Below are 15313 nucleotides of genomic sequence, written 5' to 3' on the forward strand. Positions count from 1 at the left end.
GATATTACAAGACCACGTACCTTGAGGAACAATGATAAATCCGATGTTCATGTTCAGCAAGTTTGCTGTCGAGGACTGATATAGTATATCGCCCTACTTGCCGCAACGCGACAAATATGGAAACAGGAAAAGAGTACACACAGACAAGCACCAACTTCCAAATGTTTATGGATGGTTTTAGGCGTCGAGGAAAGACTTCCACACATGCGGATAACACAATGCTATAACAACGTTACCGTGCTTTTATCACGGCACCTCGTGTTCAAGAAAAAGCATTCCTGAAGAATACCCAGTGCTAGAAATATTACAAACCCTACAACACCGGTCAGAACGTGCGGTACAGCTAGTCGGCAGAGGTTGTGTTAGTGACACGTTTATTACACTGTATCATCCAGAAATGTATTCTGTGAAGTATAGTGGCCATACTAAAATTACAGCCACCTTCTTATGATGGATGGGGCATAAGGCATATGAAGTATTCTCACTATGGTGTCTGAAACCATCAATAATCAGTTGATAGTTAACTTTTTCTGTTAGTAGTTAAACTTTTGTGCTCCTCAATTGACAACAAACATTATATTGCATATTGTATCAGGGGCCAATAAGCAGAAACTTCTTTGTTGACACGTTCCAAAGCGCACTACCGATGACAACTTGCCCTTGGGGTACCACTTCTAAGTATGAATAACTGTCTCACTGTGGTCTAGCCACGGGTGCCTATACTTTTTTATAACAACGTTGGGAATTACAGCGAAGCTGTACATCGCTAGGGTTCCATGTATGTTTGTTGTCCATCAACAAAAAAATCATCAAGGGGTCATACCCCCGTAAGCAAGCAAAAAATGCAGTGGCTCTTAACCCCATCAGGCAGTGCCTACAAGCAAAGTGAAATTACATGTGCTGGCACTCTTTGGAATCACGCATACAACATACGGAACAGCCCGATTGATGATAAGGCGCTCGTGATAGCAACACGAAGCAGTAGCGCTCCATGCAAATGCTTCCCGGTAATGATTGCCGTTCTGGAAGCTGCGGCGGCGACGCCACCTTTCGACGTGGGGTTTGACGTCCCTAGCCTTTCGTATATATAATAACGAGCCTAGCAACTAATTTCTATGCTATTGCTGCAGTGTCATGGTCGGTGGCGTGCTGTCAAAACTGCGATTACTCCGGTTACTACCATTACTCTAACGTAGCACTGCTGCCGTTACCCTAAAGCCATAAAGCATTGCCAGCCACTCTCAGCTTCGCTGGTCGTCCGGCTTCAGAGAGAGGGATGGCTCATAAATTTTTCATAGGGAAAAATTTCCGTGTGCATCAGGCAACGTTTGCATTGGATACTGAACATATGCGGGATTTCATCGCTGCCCATGTCTTCAGAATAGCAATTACGTGGTCACCGTTTCGTGCTCTTTTTCAAAGAAGGCTGAATTGGGTTTTTTAACACCCCGAAATGGCACAGTGACCACAGGGAGGAATAGGATGGAAAAGGCACTGAGGTTAGCCGGAACACTTCTGACTTGCTCCTCTTCGCTAGGTGTAGGGTTAATGGGAAATAAATATGGGAAAAACAGCTGAGAGAAAAAGCAAATGCACAAAAAAAATTAAGGAGGTCGGAACTATTTCTATGAGGATCGCTGTATCGGGAAGGGCTTGGGATTCATCTTGACCACCTGGGTTTCTTCAATGGGCGCCCAAATCAGAGCGCACCAGACTTTTCGCATGGGTCTTTCCTCATAATGCAGCCACCGTGGCAAGTAGCGAGCCCATGACCCTGTTGTCAGCGACGGACGCCAAAGCTCCAGCGCTGCCACAGGGAGCTCGCTGTTTCCAAAACCGTACTCGCGCTTTTCTTGTTAATATGTTTGGCAGATGTTCAAAAGTACTTTAAAATTTGATTCTGATACTACAGTAGTTGGACCTTGTGCTTTCTCTGTATTGTGTCACAATAGTTAGAAATATTGTCACGAAGGGACCAAGATTTCTAATTACAAAAGCAATAAACGGGCCCATGGTGACTAGTCCAAAAGAGATTGCCCTACCTGGACTAGTGTCTAAATCATTAAGCCATGGTTACTGGCTACGGAATAGGAACTAGCGTAATGGCAATGAAACTGGCTGAGACCCTGTAACAATTCAGAAGTGACAATGATAAGGCCACGTATAAAAACAGCAATGAGGACCTTATTCCACGCAAAGCTTGCAAAGTCTCCCCCTTCTCCTCCTGAAAGTTGCTTACTCTCATGATAACTTCTTAGAAGGACAAAGGCGTACTGAAGGTTTCTTTCGTGACAAGATTAAACCAGACAGCATGTAGACACGTGGAGCAGCTGTTGACCTCTTTAAACAAATTTGATGAGTTGCCCTTCATTGTGTTCAAGTAAATGTCAGTTTTGTTGTATGTATGATGATAAAAAGACGTCATAGTTGTGTCGAGGATGAAAATTGCACGTGCCCACTTAGAACAATGTCTATCGTGCACTAGTCTGCAGGTGGGGGGCGCATGTGACCGCACCCAATTTTAGAAATATGAGCAAACTGCCCTGCGACATCCTTGGAGAAAGCACCTTCGGAAGCGCAATGTATTATGTGAAGATTGCGATAGCCGCATTTTGCATTGTTGTGGTTTGTGGAAACAAGTGTCCGAGTAAGTACCGTCTCCCGCAAGCCGCGTTGTAAAAGATGTCATTCCCAATCATCAATGCCACGGCATGTTTCTAGTTTAAATATTTTGCACTATGGAGCCTTCGGAAATGAAGAGTGCCTCAGAAATTGTAGTAGCAATTGTGTCAATAGTGCACAATGTCGACACATAACAAGCGAACTAAAAAATTAAACTTTAACCATGCGGAAATACATTGCTTCCAGATTATCATTTAGAAGGAAAGTCGTTCAAAAAAGTATATTTAAGAAAAAAAAAACCTTGTAGCAAAGAACATTTAGAAAAGGTGACCAGTTGATTTTTCAGCAGTCTGTAGAAGAATGGTTTGAGCAGAACTTAGTTTTGAAATTTGGGATATAGGAAGCCATAATAATCGGAATGGGCATTACAGTGTGAATGTTACTTAATCATTGTAAACTAGCACGTTTAAAGCCCAGGCAAACCCAGATATGAAAATATTTATTCTCCCAAAACACCCGGTTTTCATGGTACAACTGCAATCCTGCTAAAGAGCTGACAGTTTCACCGAATGTTATAAGGTTCCATCCGAAGGTGGCCTTCTCAACATGGGAAGCTCCCACGGTTTATTACCATGCAATTTCGCTGCGCGCTTTTTTATCGCGAACGGTAAAGGTGCAAATTGTTACTAAGGTCGTTCGTAATTCCTTGCACACAAAAGTGAAGTGACGAAGTTCAAGTGACAAGGGGTGAAGAACATCACCATCAGGCTGCGTTCACCGTGCACTTACTGCGCTGGTGGGTAAAAGCAGGCGTCAAAACTTTTTGAATTTATGAAACATTGCCAGTAGCAAATGCATGTGCACAAGGCATGCAGCACAAACGGAAAAAAATGTAGTTTGCCGATGAACGTGTTACTCGACAAATAATATATATTTGAATCTTATTATATTCTTCTTTTACACAGGACGAGTATCGATACAGAAGACGCGTCAAACATTGGCCACTAAATTGCCTGTTGGGTCTTCGAGAGACAACTATTATTTGTATAACTAGCACTTCGTTCACTTAAGGGAATCTGCGCATCACCAAAGTTGTATATTTTTTGCTTTTCTATGTAGTAATACTGCCATTCAGTAACAAATTGGTAACCTGATAACATTAAAATTCTGAAATCTTAGTTATATTGTTAAATTCATTCCCAACAAGTTACTTTCACTGAGGGTGCTACAACGAGAAGATCTGACATATCTTATAATTTAGGTATGAGACAAAGTATATCGTTAATGCAACCATTATGCTGTGACTAATGTTAGATTAGTTTCCGAATGACAGATGACACTCGATCTCCAGATCCTCACCAAACCTGTACCCTGCCCAACTACATCTCGTCTAATCGGAAATATGACCATACAGCGCTGAAGTATATAGGTATGTCATGCATGATGGACACACGTTTATTGCATTCGTTAGAACTCGTACACAGCACAGCGCAAGCGTTATCTTTAATTTGTAACTTACCAAAGCTTCCATAATTGTGGTTGAAGGCGTTTTCCTTCGTTCTGCTTGTTTAAAATACACCACATTGGAAATGATATTTCAGTACTTTCCTCCGGTGTTTAATGTTCACAGCATCATGGTTGCACCCGCGGTGCCTCCTTTCCTTTGAATAGTGATATTCCATACAGTTCGCATAGCGAAAATAAGTAAAAAGGTTTGTAATGGCAAATATGGTCTATACACTCTTTCTGCATTGTCAGGCTATAACTGAGATTACGTGCAATATTCTACCTGCCATCTCACACTCCGCCACCTTACTGTGGGGTTTTCCGAATAACTAGAATTATGTTGCTCATATTGCGAAACAAACCCACATACTTTAGAGATAAAAGTAGAGGATGTAATTGCCTATTGGCGGCAGTCCACAAAAGAAATGTATGTTGTGCTAAACGCTGCAACAAAGATGCCATGAAGCGTGAGTGGTATCTTCTAATGCAGCCATTGCGATTACTACTACCAAGCACAGCTACTCATTTTCTTTAGAACTGATTTTAACGAAAGCTCATTCAAGCCTTATACTAAATACAGATTTATTTATTTATTTATTTATTTATTTATTTATTTATTTATTTATTTATTTATTTATTTATTTATTGTCACACTCTCAAGGCCCAGAGGCATTACAGAGAGGAGTGGTGAATATTACAAACAAATTCGTTAACAATATTCTTGAAGTTTGTGGTGTCAGAAATGGCAGTGATGGAGGCAGGGAGGCGGTTCCAGTCATCCGTCGTTCTTGGTAGAAAGGAATCAAAATAAACGTTTGTGCGATGTGCAAATGTACATCTTAGCGAAGTTTGTTGATGATTGCTCTCGAATTTAGAATTGATGGTATAACAAGCTTGAGAACTTAGTCGGAATCATCCAGTATGAGTTTTGGTATTTGAATAACCTATGAAAATGATGTTTAAGATGTCCCAGCTGCAATGAGGATGAGACTGCCGAATAGATGTTCTGCGGCCTTTGGCTTTTCAAGTTGAGGCAGAAAGTTCTCGCGCAGATGGCAGTGCAGAACCGATGATTTGTCAGCAAATTTGTTTCCGAGTTTTCTTGAAATAGAAGCAGAAAATAATAGCGCAAACCATATATAGCATCACTCAAACATGAGTTACCGGAGATAGAATAAGAATTACAAAAAATCACCGACAACGAATGATTCCCATTGGCTGGGACTAATGAAGTACCAGCAGATAACAGGCAGCACAACTGGAGTGTATGCCACATTATCTCAATGAAGCCGCTACATGTTGCGTACCAATTGTTACCTAATCAACTATTGCCTTGTTCATAGTGGAAGCGAAACAAGCATGTGCAACGAAATCTTTGAGAATTACTTCATCACAAATAAAGGCCCACATGCTCGATACAACAGTTATGCATGAACCAATGGGTTCACGCTTATGGAACATGCAAGTTTTCATATATTGGAACCCGTAAAACCACGTAGCATTAATGACAATGCGCAAGTAGGACATGCTTGTTTTTACAACAGGGATGTGGTGCGTCAAGTTAGCAAAGGAAAAATGTTAGAATGCGACTCAAACTCTAATTAAAGTCAGTGAAAGACAATGTCTTCATAGGCGAATGGTGGGTGAGAATGATGCGAATGTTCTTTATGAAGAAGGGTGGGGGGAATTGGCGCTGCACATGGTGAGTGAGTGAGAGCTGGTCTCGTGCCATGCCACTGCCCTGAAGTACTGAAGCTTCCCCCGCTCTAGGGCCTGGTAGCCATCCTCCATGTGCTACAGGCAAAGGCTCTGCGCACGGCACTCTATCGCGTCACCTCTCGCGTGAGCGGGAGGAGGAGAACCGACGACTATAATGTGCACTATCTCTGGTACCAAAATAGCTTGAAACGTTAAACATACATACCCCATACAGAAAAGTAGCAGTGACTCGCCAATAAAGACGTCGTCTCTAATAGTGTATTCGGGGAATATTCTCTGACGACATCACACGCCACTTTCCTTTGTCACAGTCACTAGTTCACTCAAATGTGGCTTTAGCTCTAACCATGACGCTAATGCACCATTTGCAGACTGCAGTTCTTCGGAATGCGGCCCCAACGAAGAGAGAGTGAAAGGTCATCCCCGCCGGGACAGGTTCTGCAGGCCACACGTGACGCCTCGCGACGTACTCACGAGACGGCGCAGTTGCGTCTGCAAGCGGGGTTACGTCCGCAACTCCTGGGAAGAGTGCGTCGGCGTGAGACAGTGCACCAGGTGCAAGTGCCGACCGCAGAAGGACTGGAACCTCTGTGCGTCGGGCTGCCCCCCGCGCTGCAACGAGCCCATTGCCCAAATGTGCCGCACGAAGTGCAGTCCCGGGTGTGACTGCCCTCCCGGTTGGGTGGTGTGAGTTCACGCATAATCACTACCGGTTTCCACTGTAGCGTAAGAACGTTCGGTTGCACTCGCAGATCAGTTCGCATGTTAGAGAACATGGTAGAAAGAGGCGCCAACCAAGGCCGGATTGATCGCGACATGATACTAGAAGGCACCATCTGATGCGCCCCTTAACGGCAATTGACCGCAGGCACGTGACCATTAAAAAGATCCTAGACCGAGGGCCAACACACACATGGAAAGGCAGGCGCTCGTGGTCCACTAAAGATTTTCGGTAGAGAATACTATTGGTGGAAATGATTAATTGCAGCTGCTATCCGTATCTGCGCCACGACTATTTGAATGGCGAGGAACTGACTTCGCGTTTTCTGTATTTAGTGTATGACAGCTGACATCACGTTCTAGGGTGTCTTATATGAGACGTGCTGTGATTTTCATTGATTGTGTGAGTTTACTTTTAGGTCTAATCTGTTGTGAGTCGTCCATTCTAATTCATTGTCAGATAATGTTCAAATTCGTTTTTGGTATATTTATGTTTCGGTGCATTTACGTTGCTTGACTGTATGACTTTTTCGTTGTTTCCTTACCTTTGTCAAATGTCGGCTGGCTATTTCATTTTACTATATACGTGTTATATGAGGAAAGAATAATGGGTGTGGCCAGAAGGTGCCAATGCCTCCTAAAAGAATTGTCAGTGGCTTAGCTCGGCTATGCCAGGATATACGTAGCGAAAGCTAAGGCATAGCATGGTTAGCCTTGCTTAACCTTGAATGAAAGCCCAGGTTAGTCTGGTTGTGTAGCTATGTTGCGGCGTTTAGCCAGTCATTCTGCACGCTGTTCGTCTGTTTCCTGGGCGATTCGTTTCTTCTTCATCACGTTCCGACGTCGATTCCAGGCCTCCTCCTGCTTATCAGAATTGTCGCCGTCTATACTGCCGCCTCAACTGTGGTTGCGGCGCACGCGAGCTCTTCTTTTCAATCCTCCGACATGTTATCAGGCATGTGACGCAACTGGCGAAGCGAGCGGAGGCGAACGCAACGACGAGGAACGCGTTGTGGCGAGGAACACGGTGTGACGTCATGTGCCTCCTTGGAGCACGGCCACGGTTAAATCCCACGTTCGCGGCCAGTAAAGCTTTCGCTTTAATATCACTTAATAACAGAAAGACAGTTGGCAAATGGAAAACGATTCCTCAAAAAACAGAGCATCTAGTGGAGTGCTGATCTCTTTAACCTGAACTTCGAACTGCGGGGTAATTCACGGCCCTAGATTTCAGGCCTTTCTGGTAGGAGATTATCAATATACTGTTCGAGTGCATAGGTCAAAGGTGGCGTTCTGCATAACTATATATTGAAGCCCAAAGAATAAAAAAATAAATGTTGGCAATATTTTACGTGCTGTTACTGCAGTGCGCAAATGGAGCTAGCGTAGTTAATTACACCAGTTGCTATGCCTCCATTGACTTCCTGTGCAAGCAAATACACTTGTCCTTTGTGGTGTGATACTCCACTCAGGTGTAAATAGAGACTGCTAGCACTTGTTTTATCGAAAGTGAAGGTTTGTAGGTCTCATGTTATTTCTGAGAACTCTAGTCCACCCCTCCTCAGCGCCTCCCCCCCTTTGCAACAGGTTCATATTGACTGGACATGGTCAGTGCAAATTACCTTGCAAGTGTATTTCTCTTCATTGCTATAATTGGGCCTAAATGCTGCAGAAACGTTACTCCTGCTTGGTCGCCGCCAGCCCTCCATGCCCAGGCTAACCTATACGTACGCGCCATACAGAGTGATTGCTAGTTCATATAATTTAACACTGTCAAACACCCACAGAAAAAAAAGAAGCGTAACGTATTTAAGGAACAGAAGTCACGGTAATAGTCATGCAAAGGCTTAAATGGGATCTGGGTCTGAAACGCTGGCAAAGCTTTACTTTGTTGGAGAAATACATGCACTGACAGAATTTGACAAATTTTCACTTCCGTAACATTGCCAACGTAATTTGCAAAGAACTCAAAGCAGACGTTTCAGGCGAACCTTCCATTTTATAGAGGTATTTTTTCTCATCCTCTAAGGCGCCTCTACGCGACCGTTTTCGTCTTTCGTTCTTATGGTGCTGCACAAGCTGCCTTTCTGGTTGCAATCGCACGTGCTCATCTTCTCGTTACTTTTCTTTGTAAAATGAAGCACAAGATGTCAAGTGCAAGGCCTTGTATGGCATATCGTCTGCAACTGTACTGTAATGTTTTCTCATACTGTATGTTAAACCCAGTGAGCAAACATATCCCCAGTTCCACTCAATAAGAAGCATTGCTTGTTATTTCTGCCACTCTCTTTTTGCAGAGACTCAAGGGACAAGACAAGGTGCGTCAAGGTCCAAAGATGTTCGCCACAGTGTCCTCCTCACTCGAAATACCAGCAGTGCTCGTCCACCTGCGCGCCCAGCTGCGTCAGAAGTGCGGCCAACAAAAATTGTGTCACCCGCTGCTACACTGGCAGCTGCGTGTGCCACGAGGGCTACTACGAGTTATTGCGAAACGGCGAGAAAGCCTGCGTGACAAAAGAGGAGTGCTCCCGGTTCATGAGACCGGCGACGACGATAGCCGGAAGAAACGAAATCGAGTATATAGGCGGCGGAGCCCGTGCACCTGTCGTCCTGTTCCCCGCCGGTAAATCTGAAATCTCCGGGCACACATCTAGCGGTACAAGTAAAACGACCGGTCATCAAAAAACAGCTGGTGGTACGGGATGCCATTTGCCAACGATTCATCTGAGATTGCGTCAAGGTAGCGCGGGACACCGCTTGGAACTTGTAAGGATAGGGCAAGAAGGTACAACTGCAACTGGCACAACGGCCAGTGAACCTCCTGCTGTTTCGACTGCAACTCAGGGCGCACCTTCAGTGAATACCGCAGGGCACGGCTCAGAGGTTGTTGCAAGACGTCGAGAGAGTGTAGCTACAATGATCTCTAGGCCGCCATCCTTACCCAGTATATTAAGATACCCTCAATCTACGCCACAACCTGGTGGCGTGGGTTTGCATGCTGCCGGAGCACGGCTGGAGAGTGCAACAGCAATTACTGCCGCGGTAACTCCTTCGCCTGGTGTATTTACAAACCCTATCCTTCAACCGTCTGTTGGCGGCGCAACCACCTCCTTGGCCGGCACAGGTCTACGTCAAGGCATGCCCGGTGGCATCGGCTATGGGCCAGGCGGCACAGCCGCAATTACCGCTAGGACACCTCAGGCAGCCGGCGTGTTGCCATTGCCTCAGATTGCACCACCCCTCGGCAGTGAACCCGGTCACTTAGGTGTTACATCTTCTCACCAGCCTGGTGCATTCTTGCCTGGTGCATTCTTGTCTGGCACGCCAACCCTTCCCACAACAGTTGGCATCGGAGGGCATAGACTAGGTCACCCACCGTTCGATGAGGATCTAGACGTTGGGGAAGAACAACCACTACCAACAACCTTAATGATTCCACCAAATATGCAGCCTATTCCTCCGTCTCTATAACTCTCGGTGAAGAAGCAGTGCATTTCTCCCACGAATGACATCACAGCTATAAAATGCACTGGAAAGGAGCCTGTGTAGCCAAAGCCTGATATTTTCGAGGAAAGAAAAATGGCAGTCAAGTGACTTCGTGTTGTTCCGCCAGATTTTATGAAGTTTATCAAACGAAACTAGGCCGCCATTCATAATTCCCATGTTAACTAATGCATTACGTATTGTGAAATTACGTATTGTGAAATTACGTATTGTGAAACACATGTATGGGTTATCGCAGCCATTGGGTGAGTGACAAGCTCTAGCAGAGTCGACCGCCCTGTTTAGGAGCTTCTGCCTCTGACACAAACTGAAAGAGAGACAAATTAGGTTACAAATATGTATGTTGATGTTAATTTCTCATCAATAAAAACAGGAGCTGTTTAGTCGGTCGTATCGAGTCCTGAAGAGTGGCCAGAGTTACTGTGCTGCTGTTTCCTTCCACTACTGATTCGTCTGTTTTGGGTTAAAAGTAAAATGAAATTCTATTTTTCTATCGCACAGCGTTATGACTTTTCTACTTTGCATGGCATTTCTTCCTTATTATTTGAAAACCTCTTTGACCCTGACAAAACGATTCACGTATTATATCCGAGATTTCAAATTCTTGGTTGACGTGAGCGGCAAATATTTTATATGTGAGATTTTAGCACCATGACATTATCTATAATATGTCCCACATGGCACATGGTTGTATCTGTAACAACTCGTGAACTGGATTTGTTTGCTGGAGCAAGAGATTCTGAACTGCTGCACTATACAGCCACACAGTCACAAGGTTCGCTACGATGTCCGCATGCAAAAGAGGGACATTGAAGCAGCCTCTGTGGCCTTTTCACTTAGACACTCTCCATCCCTGCTGAAATAAAATATTATTGTTGCCAACGCATTTCCACACTCGGACACAGTGCGTCGGTTTGAACTGTTGTCTGATAAGATTGACCGTTCTAAAGCGACTCCGGGGCAGTGAGATACTCCGAAGTTCGCGCCTATATGATAATTTAGATGTTCTATAACTGATAAAGATTCAGAAAGTGAGAGCATTCCACAAGTGGTCCTGACTGCATCTAACTCTGGTGAGTGAGTCAGGGTGAGCCCTAAGAAAGAAATACAATTTACGAGCGTCTGTGTAAGTTCCGTTAATTGGGCTGAACTATGCTTGTGCTTACTGCCTACTTCCTGCTGTGGGGTCTCAACCATGGTACTGTAGGAGAAAAACAAGTAAAGGCTGATAAAACATCTCCCGCCAAGCACCAACGTTGCGAATTGCAGCAAGCATTGATTGAACCAGCAAGTTATCATTGAGTGAATACCTAATGTTGCTAGATGACAGAGATGCGGGATTTACTTGAATGTATTGCAATACCTTCCTTTAAAATATAACTTACGAAAGTTGGGGAGGCGCAACCGCCAGACACTGCCGATCGGACAAAGTTTGATGCCACGAGGAATGCTACTTTTATGAGGACACAAAAAAAATTGTTAAATAGAAAAAGTTAGAAGCGGAGTTCATACATGCGAAGGCAGTGCCATGCGTTGGAGGGGCCAGTAGGAAAAAATTGACACCTTTCTTCTTCGGCTTGCCTTCGACGTAAGCCTGTATCACATGCTGCCACTGGAGTGAAAAAAATCGGTCCATAGTACGCGTCGCAGTGTGATTTTTAGAGAGTTAATTTCACACGATTGAGATTTCAGCAATGCGGCTAGTGCGAAGTTCAGGTTTGTTTGCTGCCAGGTTTCATGGCACACGCCACATAATTCTTCTAATGCAGTGAAAAGAATTCACCGACGATTACCATACTCCTTAATGCGAAATGTGAGCGCAGCTACATACATGTTTTCATTTCGCGTGTCAATTATTTTTATTAGGGTTATATAGGTACACGGCTTTTATTCGTAAGTAAGTAAGTGCTTTATTTACAGCAACCAATTTAGGAAGCTCACTGCACGGGTGAGTACTGGAGGAGAAGAGCGCTGTTGGTAGCGCTGCTGGCGCGGACAATGTCTCCCGCGGCACATTACAAACGTAGCGAAGTGTGACGTGACTGCTTCGCTAATCGGGAGATTGCGAGAGGCAGCGCTAGGATGACGAATGGCTGCGATTCACAGCGATCGTCGCAGACAAACCTCCGCTGATGCTGCGCTTTATTTCCACTCAGACAACGAGCGCTACTCTGGTACTATCTTTTAAACATCGTCAACGCACAGCCCGTCTTGCGCAACACTACGCTTTTCTTCTCACGCTTTCGTTCCACCAACTGCGAAAGCGGCCTTTCGTCGCGGGAAAATCCCGCCACCAGTGTCAGCGCGAGACCTCCCAAGGGAGTGTCACGTCGAGCCTTACTCGTAGCCGCTCGTCATCGCCCCTTGATGGAGCAAGGATCCCCGTCACACACGCTATGTGTCACACACGCGCTGTGTTTTGTCCCATTTGCCTTCTACGTCCATGTTATGCTGCCAGCGCTACAGCAAATTACAATATGACCAACTACAACAATTACAAGTATTCGGCTGCAGCAAATTAGTCCTGTCCACGCAACGACATCCTCGGGCTACCCGGGTTCAGCGTCCCCTTCGGAAGAAATATTGTTTGTATATCGTTCGTGATTTTGCATAAGGGGCGACTGCTTCTAGCCAAATTATTGCACCCATCGCAGCAACGACCACCAACCCCAACCTAAAGCACACGCCTGCCCCTGAAGGAAGCCGCAAATTATCTGTGTGTGAACTTTGAACGTGGAATGTAATTTGTGTTGTGAAATTCAGTTTTTTCATTGATCGAAAATCGAGCGCGCGTTCTATTGTACACACGTCTACAGGCTACATCTTCAGTGTGTTAAAGCTTCGGCAAGGTACAGCAGAAATTCTTGAAATGAAAGAAATGACCACTGCTTCCTCTTTGATCAGCTGGACAGCAGTTTTGGTTTGAAGCCATCTTCAATGCATTCCAAGCAGAAGCTGAGCATCCTCTTATGTTCCAGTGCATTAATGTTTATTGTTTTCCCTATGTTATCAATGATTGTGTGATATATACAAAGTTCATGGTGCAATGGCATATCACGTAATGACGATCATTTTTCGATTATTGTGTGATTTGCAGGTAAGGTAAGTTGCCATCTGACAGTACTTTACAGCGCAGCCCTTGACCAACTGAGTGGATCGTGCACTATTTGGCTTATGAATATAAATACTTCGACGAGCAAGCATACACCTTTTCTACGACGAAAGGCTGTTCATGGCTAGTGTATCCGTACCATTCCTTTTATGAATATTTGGGTGTTCATTTCACTTGGTTGTCATGCGATACTTAACAGCCTACCCGCTCTACATAGGGTTGAATCTGCCGTCCTTTGTGTTCCTCTTAACAGTGACAGTAAATGAGTTGCTTACAACATTTTCACAGCTCTGAGCATGAAGATGCATTCATAAGGGAAATTCTCATTCAGTTACCCTGACAAATTGCTTCGTATCTTCGTACCTGACAAGCAGCTCGTCTTATTCTTCAATGAAAATAACGTAATGTCCGGTGTTTTGTGTGCCAGAATCACGATCTGATCATGAGGCACGCCGTAGTTAGGGACTCTGGATTAATTTTTAGAACCTCTGGTTATGTGATCCACAATCAATGCACAGTACACGGATGTTGTTGCCGTTTGCCCCCATTAAAGTGTGGCCGCGGCAGCCGGGATTACATCCTGGGACTTCGTGCTTAGCAGCGCGACGCCATAAGCACTAAGCCTCCACGACAGTTACCATTTTATTCTTTCGTTTTACATCGAATAAGGCAGCGTCTGCTGTAAAGGAGTAAAGGAGAATGTAAAGTATCTATCAGCTGAACTTCGTTCAGCTGACAGGTACTATTTTGGCTCTTTCATGAGCGGTATTACACAACGCCCTCTAATAAGGATTCTGCTGTTTACCGCCCACTGTTACCTGTCAGTACCTGTCTTACCTGTCAGTAGAGTTGTCCCTACAACTCTTGCAAAATGTTTTCTTTTTCCTGTGTGCATGTTGTAGCATGAATGTTCATGACTTTTGAAATTTATACATCCGTACAACCAGCTGCCTTGCAGAGTGCTTACTGTGCCTGGTCATGTTTATTTGTGCAGTGCTGTTGAACATTGCGTATTGACGCATTGAATGTTTGCCAGATTCAAAGTATCAAAAACATGCTTGTTTTACAATTGTGTCCTTTATTTTGGTTGGTGTTAGTATTGCTTCTTAGAGTTTACATATGCAAACTCGCTTATTTATTCGGCTTTGGATGCTTAGGAGTTCCGTAAATGAGGATGAACTAAATCTAAGTGCAAGAGCAATTTCTTTACCTGTGACTCCCATTGAAATGAGACTGCCACGGCTTGCAATTCCAGCCTTCACCTTGTGCTAGCAGCAGACTGCCATAGCCACAGTGGCCGGTGAATAAATTGCAGAACAATTTCGTTGTCGACAGATTTGTCTTCTTTTTTGCCTATATGTAGGTAAATATTGCAATAAATGAGTGCGTCATTGCAAGAAAGCTGGTTGTGGTTCTGTATTTAATGAAATGCGTATTGTGTATATCTGTATATATTTCATGTACGTTAAGTTGTATGCCTTCTTCGATAGAGAAGCTTTCTATTTCTTTTTCCTCAACAGGAACCAATAAACCTTGAATATGCTGCGGACTTTGTATCCTTACTGGACCTGCAGTAACCCTAGCTTTGAATGGTAAATAACTATAAAGTTACATAACCCTATTGGCTTGCTATAGTGAAACACTGACGACACAATAGCTTGAGAACAAGTTAAGGACCGCGCAAAGAGCGATGGAACGAAGATTGCTAGGCATAACGTTAAGAGACAGAAACAGAGCTGTTTTGATCAGAGAGCAAACTGGTATGGACGATATTCTAATTGACATCAGGAGAAACAATGGAGCTTGGCAGGTCATCTGTTGTGCCGGTTAGATAACGTTGGACAATTAGGGTTACAGAATGGGTACGAAGAGAATGGAAACGCAGTCGAGGACGGCAGAAGACTAGGTGGAGCGATGAAATGAGGAAATTCGCGGGTGCTAGTTGGAATCGATTGGTGCAGAACAGGGGTAATTGGAGATCGCCGGGAGAAGCCCTCGTCCTGCCATGGACATAAAACAGGCTTATTATTATTATTATTATTATTAAATATTATTATTATTATTATTATTATTATTATTATTATTATTATTATTATTATGTGTATATTTGAAATGGAGAAATTTCTTTTA

General features: G+C 44.2%; 1 protein-coding gene across 1 annotated transcript; it reads left to right on the plus strand.

Annotated features, from left to right (window-relative positions):
• The first annotated feature begins 2500 nt into the window (after positions 1-2500).
• On the plus strand, positions 2501-10561 carry LOC126544702 (uncharacterized). Its single transcript, XM_050192157.2, has 3 exons — positions 2501-2647; positions 6219-6534; positions 8865-10561. Exons 1-3 carry the CDS (start codon positions 2530-2532, stop codon positions 10036-10038), a joined length of 1608 nt encoding a protein of 535 aa, XP_050048114.1. The 5' UTR covers positions 2501-2529; the 3' UTR covers positions 10039-10561.
• Positions 10562-15313: the final 4752 nt, after the last annotated feature.

This window comes from Dermacentor andersoni, chromosome 10 (genome assembly GCF_023375885.2).
Source record: "Dermacentor andersoni chromosome 10, qqDerAnde1_hic_scaffold, whole genome shotgun sequence".
NCBI classification, from domain to species: Eukaryota; Metazoa; Arthropoda; class Arachnida; order Ixodida; family Ixodidae; genus Dermacentor; species Dermacentor andersoni.

Bases quoted from the DNA above. Each gene is read 5' to 3' on its own strand.
- LOC126544702 (XM_050192157.2), top strand. From the start codon at position 2,530: ATGAGCAAACTGCCCTGCGACATCCTTGGAGAAAGCACCTTCGGAAGC. The intron at 2,648-6,218 runs GTAAGTACCGTC...CACCATTTGCAG, and splicing joins TTGTGGAAACAAGTGTCCGA to ACTGCAGTTCTTCGGAATGC. The intron at 6,535-8,864 runs GTGAGTTCACGC...CTCTTTTTGCAG, and splicing joins TGCCCTCCCGGTTGGGTGGT to AGACTCAAGGGACAAGACAA.